General features: G+C 34.6%; 1 protein-coding gene across 1 annotated transcript in view; it reads left to right on the top strand.

Moving 5' to 3' along the window:
* The window catches only part of LOC149305636 (CUB and sushi domain-containing protein 3-like), a 403,051-nt gene that overhangs the window by 239,854 nt on the left and 147,759 nt on the right, over positions 1-15,438 (top strand). The window contains exons 29-32 of the mRNA XM_089477264.1: positions 1,219-1,410; positions 6,185-6,323; positions 8,200-8,387; positions 9,439-9,633. Of these exons, the coding sequence (XP_089333390.1) occupies positions 1,219-1,410; positions 6,185-6,323; positions 8,200-8,387; positions 9,439-9,633 (714 nt within the window). The remainder of the gene's footprint in view (positions 1-1,218; positions 1,411-6,184; positions 6,324-8,199; positions 8,388-9,438; positions 9,634-15,438) is intronic.

Genomic DNA, 15,438 nt, shown 5'->3' with positions numbered 1-15,438 from the left:
AAATAGTGAACATTGTTATTACTGAGATAAAACCACATCCATGCATATACTCACCCAGAAACTGATTTATCTGTATTTTTATTAAGGAGTTGGAATCCCAAATAGTAGTTATTGTGAGTGTTTACTTAAAAGCATGGAGCCTTTTGGCAATTTGTTTTATAACCTCTTTAAATGGCTTTATAGTGTACAGGGAAACATTTTTAAAATTAAACATAATTAAAATGTTTTGTTTTACTGGATCTCATTTAAATCCTCTCACTATATTAAGTCTATTTCACTTTTTGCTGGTAGACTGTTCCATTTATATCTCTCAGTAAGTAAAATTAACTTATGGTTGATCAAAGCCTCCTACCCTCTTGTTCAAGACTATGACCTCTTCTCCTACCTTTTCTCCTTTTTTTGAAATATCCCTTTAATCCCTTAAATTAAGTATTTAAATGTTCCTATCACATCCATCCTTTCTCATCTCCCCTAAATTACTGATATTCTTTGCAAACCAACCACAATTGTACACAATTGTCCCATTGTACAGCACTACGGAATTTGATGGCGCTTTATAAAACAATAAATAATAATTTTGGTGGTCTCCCGTATCATACAGAAAACTCTAGTAAAATAACATAACCACCTCCACCTTTCTGCCATACCTGTCCAACTTAAAACCCTACTTGTATTTTGTGCTATTTTGCTACACTACCTGCCTTAATCCAAATTACAAAAAGTATTTCCTAACTGTTTGTATCTATAATAGGCCGACCTATTAATCAAATACTTTTATTTGTTTATATAACATGTGGATATTGATCCACAACACCATTGTAGACAAACACAACTTAAAATGCAAATAAACAAATTATTAATATTTATATTCCATAAAAAAAATAGTAGCTTGAATATAACTTTCTATTCTACATATATACAAACATTTTTGTATTATTTATTCCAAGAATTTGGATTATTGGATGTGATTTCCCCTTTAATATTAATGTAATAGAAATTCAAAAACTTTTTGGTTTAACCCCAAGCAAAACAACAATATTATTAAAATTTTAATGTCACAGTTCTTCTCAAACTCCGTTATTAATATTAGAGACGTTGTAACCTAATTTTTGATGACTGGTAATGACCTATTGACCCAGTTAGTCTGCTCCTTGAATTTGGTCGCTGAATATTTTATCAGTTTCTTGTCAAGCAGTTTTATTGTATTTTTATTTTTAGGCTCTGTTGCCACAGCGTGCCGGGATCCTGGAGTTCCTATGAACGGCACTCGGAACGGAGATGGTCGAGAGCCAGGGGACACGGTCATCTTTCAGTGTGATCTTGGCTATGAGTTAGAAGGGGAAGAAAGAATAACTTGCATTCAAGTAGAAAATCGGTACTTTTGGCAGCCAAGTCCGCCATCATGTATAGGTATAAAAACCTTTTCTACCATACAAGTTTAATGATTTACAGGGGACCTACTAAACATCATTTATATGAAAGATGCACTACATTAAAAATGAACCATTTAAATAATGCCTTCTTGTCAATGGGGAATTTAGCTTTTTATTGATAGTCAAAGATATAAAAAAATGAAAATTAAACATCTTCACATATAATCTTCACACAAATCATTTTTGTTCAAGTAGCCCTTAAGTAAAGTTAGTTATAAAATGCAATATTTTAATGGCTATGCATAACCCATTGTAGTTGTAGATTGAATTTTAGATTTTTCTTTTGTATCTTCTTATTTGTTTTAAATAGTTCCATTGTTTTAGTTACATTTCATTTAATGGTCAGGAAGAACCATTAAATCTTTCCCATGTAAACATTTAAATTGCATTTTAATCATCCAAAAAATATCTAGGTGGTGGTAGATGATGTTTCATATTATTACATTTAATTAATTTACCCAGGTTGTATCTTAATTTTTTATTCATTTTATTTTTATTTATTTATTTTTACTTTGGTTCAGTGATAAAATTAAAAGAAAGCATACTAAAATATTCTCATTCCTGATGTCCTGCATATGTTACATCTATCTATCTATCTATCTATCTATCTTGTAGTTACTTATCCTAATACAAGTTATGTATGTTCTATGCAAGAGACTTTTTATTGTTTTAATGTGTTTTTGTCGTTATGTTTTCAGATATTTTAGGAAAGGTTAAATTAGGTTTCACGGGGAAATTATAACTTACCAGTAAACCTTCGTTGGCGAAGTGCTAAAACAACAGGGAGTGAATATTATCATGCATTTAGAAACCAATCTAAAAATTGTAACAAAGTATAAAACTGTTAAAAAAAATGTGCACCTATTTTACATGAATTTGTGATTTTTGGTATCTTTTAAAGCAGTTTTTGTTTTAAAGTTAAACTGACTACTTTTGTATAAAAAAACAAACAAACAAACAAAAAAAAAACCATAAAATGGCACCAGAATGTTAGTTTATGAAAAATGCAATAATGTGTTTTTTATTGGTCATTCAGTAAAAATTTTGGAAAATAGGAAAGGATTAAATAAATGAGGAGGAATATACATTTCTTATACCCGTGGTTTGCATTCTAAATGCAACTATATTTCATTTTAATCTGTACATAATTATATTTAGTTTAATGTTAGTCTTGGGGAAAAGTGGCAGATCTACTTTAATGATGTTCATAGATCATTCAATAGATATTTCTCTGTGTATTACATTACATTTATTTATAAAGCGCCCTACAGATTCCACAGCGCTGTTACAGTCAGTCATGCTGTATTGTATGATATTAAGTTTTGAAGTGTCAACCGATGCTAGAACCTGTAGTAGGGACTGCATAGTTAATGATGTGGGATGACATCATTCAGAGAGGACATGAAGTGGCAGGAAGGCAATTGCTCATTGGGCTGTTCTAATTCAATAATGTTGGGCCATCAGATTGTCTCTAGTAATAAGGGCAGCAATTATATGATAACTGGATTCTATGTATGCTCCTTCTATGGGCTTTAGCTGTATTTCTTTTCTGAAAATTGCTTTTGCATGGGACTGATAATCTCACGCTAAGGGTGTTATCTGCAGATATATTTTACTGCTTTGTGATTTGACCACATGGCTGATTACGGGGTCAAATGGTTCCAACCTCAATGCTTAGTGAATAAACCCCAACCCAATGAGCTTTACCGATGACTTTGTAGCCTCCAGAGAAGGACTGAAATTGCTTTAGAGGCTCAGGGAGCTGAAAACAGCGCAGCCCACGGATTCAGCTCCTTGGTAAGCAATGTAGCCATGTAAAATTAGATAGGACTCGCCAAAATTGGGATACTTTGATGTTGTGGGCTAAACAATATATGGCCAAATGGTGTGACAGAATCCCCAATATTTGAATACTATTCGCTGGGTATTATTTTGTCTTCTCATTGTATAATCACACTATATTATGAGCATGCCTGGGAACACTCAGAGTTTTGGCGGGAGATTCCAGGCGCCACTTCTCCAGGGCACGGCGCACTACTTGACCATTTCTCCTGCCACTCCATGTATATTGAAAGCGTTACGGGGCCCAAACCGCACCACCCACACACATTATCTGCCACACTCATGCATGTTATCAGCCCTTTCCGAATAGGGATGGTTTCAAGTCTTGAAGTTCCCAGGTATAATGATGACATTTACCTCATGTTTATATCATGCGATTTTACAAGCAAAACCATTTACATGTTTGTGTTGCAATATAGGGGTGAGCAAGATGATTGACAGCTAGAAAAAAACAGAAATAATTGCCAATATTGAATAATAAGCTTTTTTTTTTTTATTTAAGCAGAAGATCGAAAAATTGAAACGAATAGGACCATACTATTTATTATGAGTATTTATTTAGAAAGAGCCATTACTTGTGTATGTATGCAAATTAATGGAATCTGGTCGTAATACAAAAGCACATTGAGTATAATAAAATAATTGTATTCATTTAATCCTATACAAGGTCACCCGAAATGGAATTTACTTTTGTGTTTGTGACAAGTCATGTCCTGCTATTTAAAATTGCCTATTCAGACAGACTTTTTCTCATAGCTAAATATGATTTGCACTTGTATGGAGTATTTTACTTTTTCATTTATCGTGCATAGTTTTATTGAAAGTAATGTGCATTAAGAATAGAATAATCAAGTGATTACTATATACCTCATTACTTTAAATTGGCGCAGAGATAGTCATGTATCTTTGTTTAGTAAGTATTGTCAGGCTCAGTTCTGTTAAATACAGAAAAGAAAAGCAGATTGCAATGAGGGAGTAGTTTTATGATATAGTCAAGTTAAGCTATTCTCTTACTGAGGTCTCATTGCCCATTGTGGATGGTTCCTATCACATTTAGTTAGCAATACAGCATTAGGGCATGTTATATTTTTAAAAATACCCTTTGATAGATCAAAGGGTAAAATAATAGGCGTCAATGTTGTCAGAGGGAATCATAATACCCCCATCCCCTGGTGCAGTTATGATGAGGATGCTGTCCAAGCACATCTGTCTCTGTCCTCAATTCCCTGATGCAATGTGATGGGTCAGCTACAATGTAATATTTCATAGGGCTGAACAATAAATGCCCCCGGCTTTTAAGCAAGTGTGTGGCTCTTCAGATACCGTATCTTAGTCTCAATTCTTTCACACACTTGTCCTGCTCATTCATTATTCAAGTATTCTTCTACGTTGTTCATTCATGGAATAAGTCTATACTAATGACCAGTCCCCAATGTTCTAAACTCCTGATCCAGAATCGATTTCTGGAGACTGAAGCATTCTAGAAAATCATTGTTCAATATAAGATGAAGCGCATTTATTTATGGCTAGTTATAATCCGTAAACATTATTAAAATATTCTCAGAGTTTGAGTACTTCTTTCCTATCAAACAATAAGTCAGCAGCCAGAACATACTATTATTCTCCCAGCCTCTTAAAGCACATCTCCTTGACACTAAATATTAGTAATTATCCCTGTTTTCTTTATGTAAACATGTTTATTTATTGACCGAACACATACAATAATGAAGTGAATGCTGCCAAGTATATCTGTTCCAATACTCAATGAAAACCTTCCATTTAAGTAAGAAATATATTCGAGTGCTAATTAAAATCTCACATTTCATTTGAAATAAACCCTCTTTTTTTACTATAAACAGTAAAATGCTAAATAAAAATCTGAATTAACAAAGCTAGGCCTTATGGAACAAGTATATGACATTTTCATAGCCTTTAATTGAGCATAGAATGTGTAGTTTAATAACACCTAACATTTGTGTTACTTTATAAGATGTGGCACTTCAATAACGATCCTTCGGATTTTGTACAATTCTAAGCCTACACAGAAGATTGCAATTCAATATTAATTCAAGATAATTTTATTTTTTTTCTGCACTCTTCCGTTACCGTTTCCCTGAAGCATACTAAAAATCTGACACTCTGACAGGATTTACTTACCTAAATAATTGCATCTAATCTTATCTTACTGTCACAGTGTTCCCATACACTGTATTTTCACGGTACAAATCTATGAAGAACAAATTAAATTGTTTTGATATATGTGTGTTGACTTAGACACCGCCAAAAATATTGTAGCAAAATATTTTAATAGAAAGCTCAAGCAATGTATGTATTTTTGGGGGAGAAAAAGTTATATTTTCTGCTGTTTGCCGTTTGGTCATCTAGCGTCAAAATCTCACCCATCTCAGATAAGAATAAATACGTTTATTTATAATGTTTGGACTTTGAAATGACCATGTTATGTACGGTGGTATATTTACTTCAGACACTGCCCTATGTCTGACCCAAGGTAGTGCCCTAGCCGAGCCCCCCTCTGCGGCCACAATCCCTACTGTGATATATCAGGATATTATGTCATATCCCGGGGGTTGGTGTCTTAAAAGCATACACTGTCTACCATGGTGTACATGACCTGGTTGGCAGAGGCTGAAAAAGGGACCTGTGAGTCTTGACTCAGTTGGTCTAGGCCAGAATAGATTGCTGGTCATGCCAGGACATTGTAAAGTAATTAGCACTCCTCTATGACCCCATCAACAGATGACTTAGTATCTTGAATAAACCCCTATGCCTGTAGAGTGATACCATAAAGCCTATTATAACAGAAAAGTGTCATTTCTAAAGTACTTGATAAGTGCGGCTTTAGCAAACGTATCATGGATTAACTCAAGGTTATCTTTTATTTTCTACAGCTCCATGTGGTGGTAATCTAACTGGCTCTGCTGGCTTTATACTGTCTCCGAATTTCCCTCACCCATACCCTCACAGCAAAGACTGCGATTGGACTATTACCGTCAATCCTGATTATGTGATTTCCTTAGCATTCATCAGGTAAGGGACCCCAGCGTATTGCTATATTATTTGCTCATTAAAATACCCAATATAAAATGTATGCATTCGCAGACACTTGATTTACATTTATATTCGTGAATATACTATAAAGACTACATACTATTTTAATATCTTCTTCTTCACTTTCTCTAATTTGGCTTTTACCTCATCTCCTGCCCTTAAACAGCTCATTTACTATACATTTTTTCTGCCTTTTTTGTTTTTGGAATTCTCTCCCACTCGCCTTGCTTTAGAGTAGAATTGCCTTCAATTTCCTAAAGACATCAAATCAGAATGAAGGGAATAGTAATTTTAAGCAGATGGGGTTTCATAATTTTAAGCAGCAGTAGTCTCAAATCCTACCTAGACTCTGGTCATCACAATATACCCAAGAGCCCAAGATTTTGGAGGAGTGAATTTTTGTGATGCTGGAGCCAGACTCAAGTGGAGTAGGGCTAGCTACATGGAACATAGCTAGCCCAGTGTGGCGCTAGGCTAGACCCAGATACTATTAAGTTAGGGCTAGGAGGGAAGGTGGGCCAGGAGTGTACTAACATCGTTACCCTGCTCCCCCGGGAAATGGAAAGATGACACCAGTCGGAACAGTGCTTCATTTGGAGACTCTGGGTCATACCTGGAGAATTCCCAGGGATGATCATCGCTGACACTAAAGCAGGGGGTGTTTTATTTCATATCGGCCCTATCACTACATATTACAGTTCTTTACGGTAAATAAACCCATATAATAATGTTAACTAAATATTATAAGCAATATATACATATTAGAAACGCACTTCATATGTAGCCATTGTAAGGGTTATGCAGAGAAAGGAAATAACTTCAGGACAGGAAATTAATTTGATAATATTTGGTAAACTTTAACACTAAATATCTCCAAAATAACTACTCTTAACAATAATACAATCCAAGCTATATGTAGTTTTAATAAATTAATTTAATAACATTTTTAGCAGCAAAATTCACCTTTAAATGCTGGCTACCTCTTTTATATGTTGTATATATACCGTAATAATCATTGTTCAACAGGCAAACTTAATGTACTGTCAAGAACAGGTGTTATCCTAACATTCTTTATATTTTTTCCTATTTATTCCCTCTTGATGTGTGATTGATTGCTAATTGCTCCTATATTTCATATGATTTCCGTCATATTAATTACCACAAACTGATGATGGACTGGGTGGGATGGTGGATCTGCGCTCATTAAAATGTTGCCTCTGCTTATCAGAAATTAATTAGCTACCACAATGTAGAAGTAAGCTATTATTAGCTTGTATGAATGATCTCTAAGTGGCTTAGGGTATTTAATTGCCACACACATCTTTATTTTTTATTTAAGTTACATAATTGAGGATGGTGTTAGTCCAGAGGGATAAATAATAATAAAAAAAATGAGTATTACAATATGTGCTAATATCTTAATTTTTTTAGACGAACATTTACATTTTGGGACAACCCTTCAACAGTATCGTATAAAGATAAAAGGAGGTTGATATTGACTAATAAGCATTTATAAATTATAGGTTAACTATACTGCTGGCCGACAGAGGGTTCATCTCTAACACATTTCTGGATTTAATGTAAATGATCAGCAATAATGTCAATTGTTTCTTTAAGGTGTATGTGTAGTAAATTAACATTATTATACGTGTGGGCCAATGATGGTGATGATCTGCTGTTCAGTTCCTTGAATATGTTGCTTTGTGATAACCAAAGTTAAAGTGTAAAATATGTGCCATGAATAATATGTAAGACCCCCCACCATCGCCCATGCTTATGGCTTGCCAAGCTATGCTTGTATTCAAATGGCTAAAATGTTTTATGCCTTTTTTTTTTATTTTTATTTTTTTTGCAGTTTCGGCATCGAGCCAAATTATGATTTTCTTTATATATATGACGGCCCGGATGGTAGTAGTCCTCTCATCGGAAGCTTTCAAGACAGTAAATTACCAGAGAGGATAGAAAGCAGTTCCAACAATATGCATTTGGCATTTCGAAGTGACGGATCTGTTAGTTTTACAGGTTTTCACTTAGAGTACAAAGGTGAACTTCATAATATAACATTTCTTCTTTTCCCCATTTTTACATTAAAAGCTATGCATTATTGGTTATATTATAGTTATAAGAAAATACGTGATCTTAAATCAGGTAGAATGGTCATAGAAAGGAGTGAAATGTTACCTATTAAATCATCCACATTTGACAGCTTTCTATGGATTTGCAATGATCCTTTTTAAAGAAATAATGTAAATTGGTTAGATGTTCCTACTGTGATAGATGACATTTATTTCGCCTGTTTTAGAAGAAGAAGATCAGTTGAAAGAAGTATGCAAATAATAGAGTAAATAGAGAGGGTCACATTCTCCAATACTATGGTGTATGTAGAATTTTACTTTTCAACATAAGTATGCAGATATCTCCTTCTCTGGCCAAAAAGAACAGATATTTTCTAGACTCCAATTCCAATAAAAATGTAACACAAAGAATAGACATTCCATAGCCCAGGTAGAACGATATGGACAGACCATTGATTAAGAGATGTGGTTTAAAATTTACTTTGAATTGGGTTATAAGTGTTAACAGGGGTAGAAAAGTGTTAATGGCAGGATAAGAATCTGTGTCTGTGGCAACTCTTTTGAAAGCCATTGATGTTTATGGGGCCTTTTGTAAAGTTTTGCGAAATACTGACTTATATAATGTGTTCTTAAGTCACACAAAATAATTTGTTATTACAATGATTATATATATATATATATATATATATATATATATATATATATATATAATTAACTTATGCTCAGCAAATTCTTTTAGAATTCTATTAAGGTAACTAAAATATATTAAATAAACCAGCAATGATTTAAAGCTCAATGACAAGCTCATGCTGTGTGTAGTAAAAACTTTTTAAACTACATATCCTACTGATTTACTATTTTTTTTTTACATTTGTATATTCAGAGCTTGAGAGAGGAAAGAGGGAAACATATTCTATAGACAAAATTCAAATTAGCCTTATTTAGAATTATTAACTGATATCACATGCTTGTTTGTCAAGGACAGTACTCTAAGAAAAAAAAAATATTATTTCTTGCAGCTAAACTAAGAGAATCTTGTTTTGATCCCGGGAATATAATGAATGGCACTAGACTTGGAATGGATTACAAGCTTGGATCAACAGTCACATATTATTGTGATGCTGGTTATGTTCTACAAGGATATTCCACGCTTACATGTATCATGGGCGATGACGGAAGACCTGGTTGGAACAGAGTGTTACCCAGTTGCCATGGTAAGTTGTTATTTAGTAGCATCTAATAGAACTACAGAGATTTGATATCCCAGGGTTGTGACATCTATGGTTTTAGAGCAAGTGAGTACAGTTAAAAAAAGAAACCTTATATATAAGGAACTTAAAAAATCACTGAAATATGAATTCTTATTCGCGCATTGTTGCCGTGATAACATAATGACAATATGCCATGCCCCGCTACTATTTAATACATACATTTTGCTTTATTCTGAGTATTATTATTACCCAGCACACATATTGTAATATGTATTAAGAATAATAAGACTAGATTGTAAGCTTCCCCGCTTCTCCTTTTGCACCAGTTATTGTTTGTGATTTGAAATTATTTTACTCTAGATTCCGTAACAGTGCTACGGAATCTGCTGGTGCTATATAAATAAATGTAATGCAATGAAGAATCATCCATGAGGCATGCCAAGTTTGTAATTTGTGTTACATAATCTTTTAATAACTATCCTCCACTCCTGGCAAGCTGACGTAAATGGATCTAGATCAAGTGCGCTCCCCAACCCTTTCTACTTACAGTACCGGGTCTTCAAATGTGTCTGGGAAGGCTGATAGGATCTGCATTTAAGGAGGTGGACCATCTCAACCTGTGGACGGGCTCCCAAAAACTAGGGACTGGGGACGTTACAGATCATTTTAAATTGTGTGCACAGATTGTGTACAGTAGAGGCTGTCTTAGAAACTAAAGCAGCTGTAAGTGAGGGGGTTTGCAGAAGCCAACCCTAGTGAGCTTTTCCTTCGCATTGCAGTTTGCCTACATTAATGGTTGACTTTACTGAGCCAGTATAGAGCACAGTAAATTAATTGAGATTTCTCACCTTGCTATTCACTATGCAACTCAGCTCTTCTTATATAACCTTGCTAGTGTTGATCCTTCATAATGCGTAATGAACTTTCCAATAAACTATTATATATCAACTACAGATCTTGCTTCAAAAACCATTTAGTAGCCACTTTAAGGGGAATGTATTATTTCACATCTGGTCATTCTTTTCATGCCTTAATCATTCACTGTGGTGTTGCTGTATGATGTTTTAGTTTTTTAGATTGGCTGTATTTTCATCTTGTTACAATCTATCCTTTAATATGTAATTTAGACGTAATGTTTAGCATACATACCAGGTACATTTCAATGACACTCTAGAAAAGTAATGAATTAGAACAAGTTTCCAGCAGAGACACCAATTGACCAGTCTATACCACTCACTGTACGGTTACTATATCCTGTACTTTTGTAGCAAAAGTCAATTCATAAGCAGAAAGGACTGATGGCCTGTGGAGGGCTGGCAGCATTCATCATGGTAATTTCAAGCAGGTGGCCTAGTAATAAAGTAGCATATTTGGAAGACAACAATGTCCAATATGTACCATCCACTTCTTCACCTTCTATCTTCTCATTTCTCTTCAATCTTCTTTCTTCCTCCCTATTTCTATAGACACATTCTTTAGAACTCATTAACAAAAAAGGAATGATTAAAGCATGTTAAGTAAACAAAGAAAAGATACGGTCAATTAATATTTTTTCCCTAAAAGCCATGTTAATCCCTAGTGGCCATATGTGGAATTGCAAGTGAAATATACAATATAAATTTTGGGACATTGCCTGAAACCTTAAATAAGAGCATACCCACCTTTCCTCTCCTGTAGACCACCCAATATTTCGACATACAGTAAGAAGAGTTGTACAATACATGAGGGAATGTGGCACTGGTGACTATGTAGAACATTGTCTGAAAGGTATTTACAAAATACCAACTTGCAGTTTGATGCCTTACCACATTTTCTCTGTAAACAACTAAAGATATTAATAAGCATAAACAAGTGGGTTGTGCACTTAGTATGGTGCAGTATACATTCACTTTTGCAACTAAAGATGTTGGTAGTAACCTTTCTTCCCTTCAAGTTCCATCATCCCTGTCTCTTTGGTTCTCTAATATAATTCCTTTTCTAATCAATGTTCACAGTAACAATGCGTTTATGTGAAGGGTTAAATGTAAAGTGGTATTTTCCCCTTAAATGCCTAAATTGAATTTTTATAGTACTATTGTATTATTAATAAATGAAGGCAATTCTCCTGTCTAGACAATATTTGATCTCCACACAATGAAGTCACATACTGTATATTCTTTTTTATGCCGGTCTTGCAGTTCCTACCACTGAATCCTTTTAATATGATAAATGACATTAGCACAGCTGGCGTTCCATCAAGTACACAATTAAAGAAAGATGTCATGGTATTCTTTAGGAAACGAAAGCATTTTTCCAAAGGCAGACAAACTTTAGGTGTCATTTATAAATTGCATGAATACTTACTATAACAAATGACGTTCCTGATAACCAAATTGGATTTTGTAACTTAACTTAATCCATGTAATCCAATTTAGCAGTTAAATGACTATGTTAATAGAATGTGTATGTGTATCTGCTTAGAATCCTCTGACCGTTCCAAGAAATAGAATTTGATGGCAGATAATGGAACGTCCTGTGTGTGTCAATTTATTTCTGCTTGTTGTAAGAGCTCAAACCTCACTTGGTCATTGATCTTCTCCTTGGTTCGGGACATCCTGTCCAATGCATAGTTAATTCCCTCACTATATTCACCTCTATCACATCTGCTTAGTATGCTACCAAGGCTGGGATGTAAAATGTGTGTAAGGTGTTTAGAGATGATTATCTACTATTTCTTTGCACTGAGTGTATGCTACAATGGTTATAGATTCTCATAAAGCTACTATAACTACAAGCCCTAGATCAGTTATGAACAGCATTACCCCTGTTTCATTCCCATACTTGTTTTTTATGTAATTGTTTTCATGTAATTGTTTTCATCATATCCCATCTCCAAGCTATCCTTTAAGTTTTTTACTGATGATATTATATATACTTTTTAACCATGCTTAATTTTGTAGTATCCTGATTGGATGCTTTCTAGAATAGAAACCTATATCTTTCTGGTACAGTACAGAATAATTTAGGTGATCATCGGTGATGTCTTCTTTCCCAATCAGAATAACGGGGGAGGATGTCATCACAAGCACCACCATTTTAACGGAAGTTCCTACCAAGTTAGGTCTATAGAAATAGGGAGGAAGAAATAAGATTGAAGAGAAATGAGAAGATAGAAGGTGAAGAAGAATTGGAAGTTGAAGTGATCAACAGAAGCAGAAGTGGTCAGAAGAGAAGTCAGGGAAACATTTAGAGAGAGAGTGAACGAGAATGTGAGCGTGAGAGAGTGAGAATGCAAGAGAGTCTGAGTGACTGTGAACCCATGAATTTGGAATGACAATTCTGAGCTTTTTGCTTCATTTTCATCTGATTTGCGGAGGGGTCTGGCCTCATTTTTGGGGCTTCATAAGAATCACCAAATTTACCAAAATTCTGTAAATTTGCAATTCATTCTAATCTGAATGCACACACCTAATAGATTAATTCTCATCTTCCTAGGCTGATAAGGGGAGATCAGAGGGCCCATGCTTCACAAAAGCAAGACAGAGAGTAAGCCCCCCAGTGCCTGGAAATGAAGACTGTTCTGTAAAAATTGCGACTGCTGGGACATAAGAGTTTCACGATCACTAAAGCTATACTTTTCCTGTAGATATAGTTACATGCACTTGAACAAGTGCATGTGAACAACTCATTTGACAATTATTCTATTAATCTACATTATTATATAAGAAATAAATGAAGGGTGAATGAATGACGTAAAAAAAAAGAGCTTTTTGTACAAATAATAGGATTTGGTTCTTAAAGTCAGTCTCTAACTTTTATTGGAGCTTTATAACAATATAAATACTCAATGTAATTTCATACATTTTAAAAGCGACTCTTCAGTACTTTTATAGTTTATTAATAGTTAGTTGGGTATCTCTAATGTTTGTATTGAATATGGAATCAATGCTTTACTCTTAAACTTTAAAAAAGACATTAACATTTTATGAAAATTGTATTACAGTTAGATTTCTGCCTCAGAAGAAAGAATTACATGCCTTTGCAAAGATATTCCTTTCAAACGTCCTTGAAGCCTACCTAATAAGTTTGGGATGTGAACCAAATCCACAATTCTCATTCTATCATGAATGCAAGCAAAGATTATCCAGTGTAATATACTAAACCATTTGGCACTGGATAATGGCAGTTAAGAGCAAGATGTAATTAAAGTATGTAGATGAAACATTCATGCAACAAAGAAATGACAAGTAATCATTTTCGTAAGCATCACCAGATAGGACACTTAATTTCAATATGGGAACATGTAAATGTGAATTTTAGAACAGCTGATGCCAATGTTGTAGTCGGTTGAATTATATGGCAACAACTATATTTTTGAGAATAATATTTAAAATGGTGGTTGAACACATGTAATTCAATTCATTAACTGAATTAGGTGCCTCTCAAACCTTATATTTCACTAATACTCCAAAATAGATTTGAACGTGAGAAAAAGGTAAAAGATGAGGACATTGGTGGCTGTGCAGCTGGGGACAGCTAAGAGGTCTATGTGCTGCCAGCCACACAGACGTTATGTGCTAGACCATTACAACAAAAACAAAAAAAACCCAAAGGAGGTTTTTCCAATGTCATAAAATTATTCGGGAAAGAAGGAAAATATGCAAGATGATGGCAACCTGGTTGGAAAGAAGGACGGAAACAGAAAGAAATGGAAAGAAAGGGAAGAAAGTTTAGAATCATGGCTTAGATTAGTTAACATTGCATGCCTTTCCATGGCGTACAGAGAGAGAGAGGATTTCTGTTGACATGATAAAATGGAAAACATACTTCTTAGCTTCTTATGGTACACATAAGAACACAGTTCTTCCCATTGTTGTTTGTCTCTGGTCCCTGCAGCTGTTATATTTTTAACTATTATATAACTTTTTGTCCAACCATTCAGTTATTGCTTGCCTGTTGAAATCATTTGTTTAGTGTCTAACGATTTCCTTATCAGATATAACAGGCAGTATCTCCTGACATGCCCCTGTGAACAATCATTTTGAAATATGACATTTTTGTAATTGTTGGATTTGCCACAAATTGATTTGCAAACAACTCGATCATCTTTAATTACATATTCCTGTGTACCCTATATTATTCTCTTAGTTTTTCTCTATTTTTACCTAATGTATCGGTTTGTCTTTGTCTATTCTAGCCTTGTCATTTTCCTTATATGTATGTATTGTAAGATGTGCTGCATAAATTGTTGGTACTATATAAATGAACTAGAATAATAATCAAATTAATTGCATTGCTTTTACAGATTTAAACAGCTATCTTTGGTGACTTAGTGTCCTTCAACTAACATGCTTTGTCATAGCATTATTAGTTGAATCTGCTGGTGTACTCCTATAGGTTAGCCCCTTTGTGACACAAGGCGTACTATTATGTCTTCTAAAACATGCTCTAGATGAGAGAGGATATAATAATATGCTGTATGGTTTTTGCAAAGGTGGGGACGTTTCCTGGCTGGAAAACACAGAAGACCAGAGTATCATTTAACAGCCTGGGGTTTCCCTTGTCAGCAGAAGTCAGCATTGCTAGGTGTCTGCTCACCGGTCCGCTGTAATGGCGCTCAGTGCCAGTTTCACCGCAATAATAGAAAATGTCTGAACTAAAATTCTCTGCAGGCTGTGTCTGGAAACAATATTGAATGTAAAACGGTCCCTAAAAGGTCTATCCAGACCATCTTGAAACTTCTTATGAGCTCCCCCTGCAGGCTGATCACATGTACTGGCAATGGAGCCCTGCTTACTGATTACTCTGTGATCAGCAGTAGTGAAGATC

Source organism: Sceloporus occidentalis, unplaced genomic scaffold (genome assembly GCF_023333645.1).
Source record: "Sceloporus occidentalis isolate IW3139 unplaced genomic scaffold, rSceOcc1.0.p SCAF_11, whole genome shotgun sequence".
Taxonomy (NCBI): Eukaryota; Metazoa; Chordata; class Lepidosauria; order Squamata; family Phrynosomatidae; genus Sceloporus; species Sceloporus occidentalis.
The sequence above is the reverse complement of the archived record's forward strand: the minus strand, read 5'-3'. Positions and strand labels throughout refer to the sequence as shown.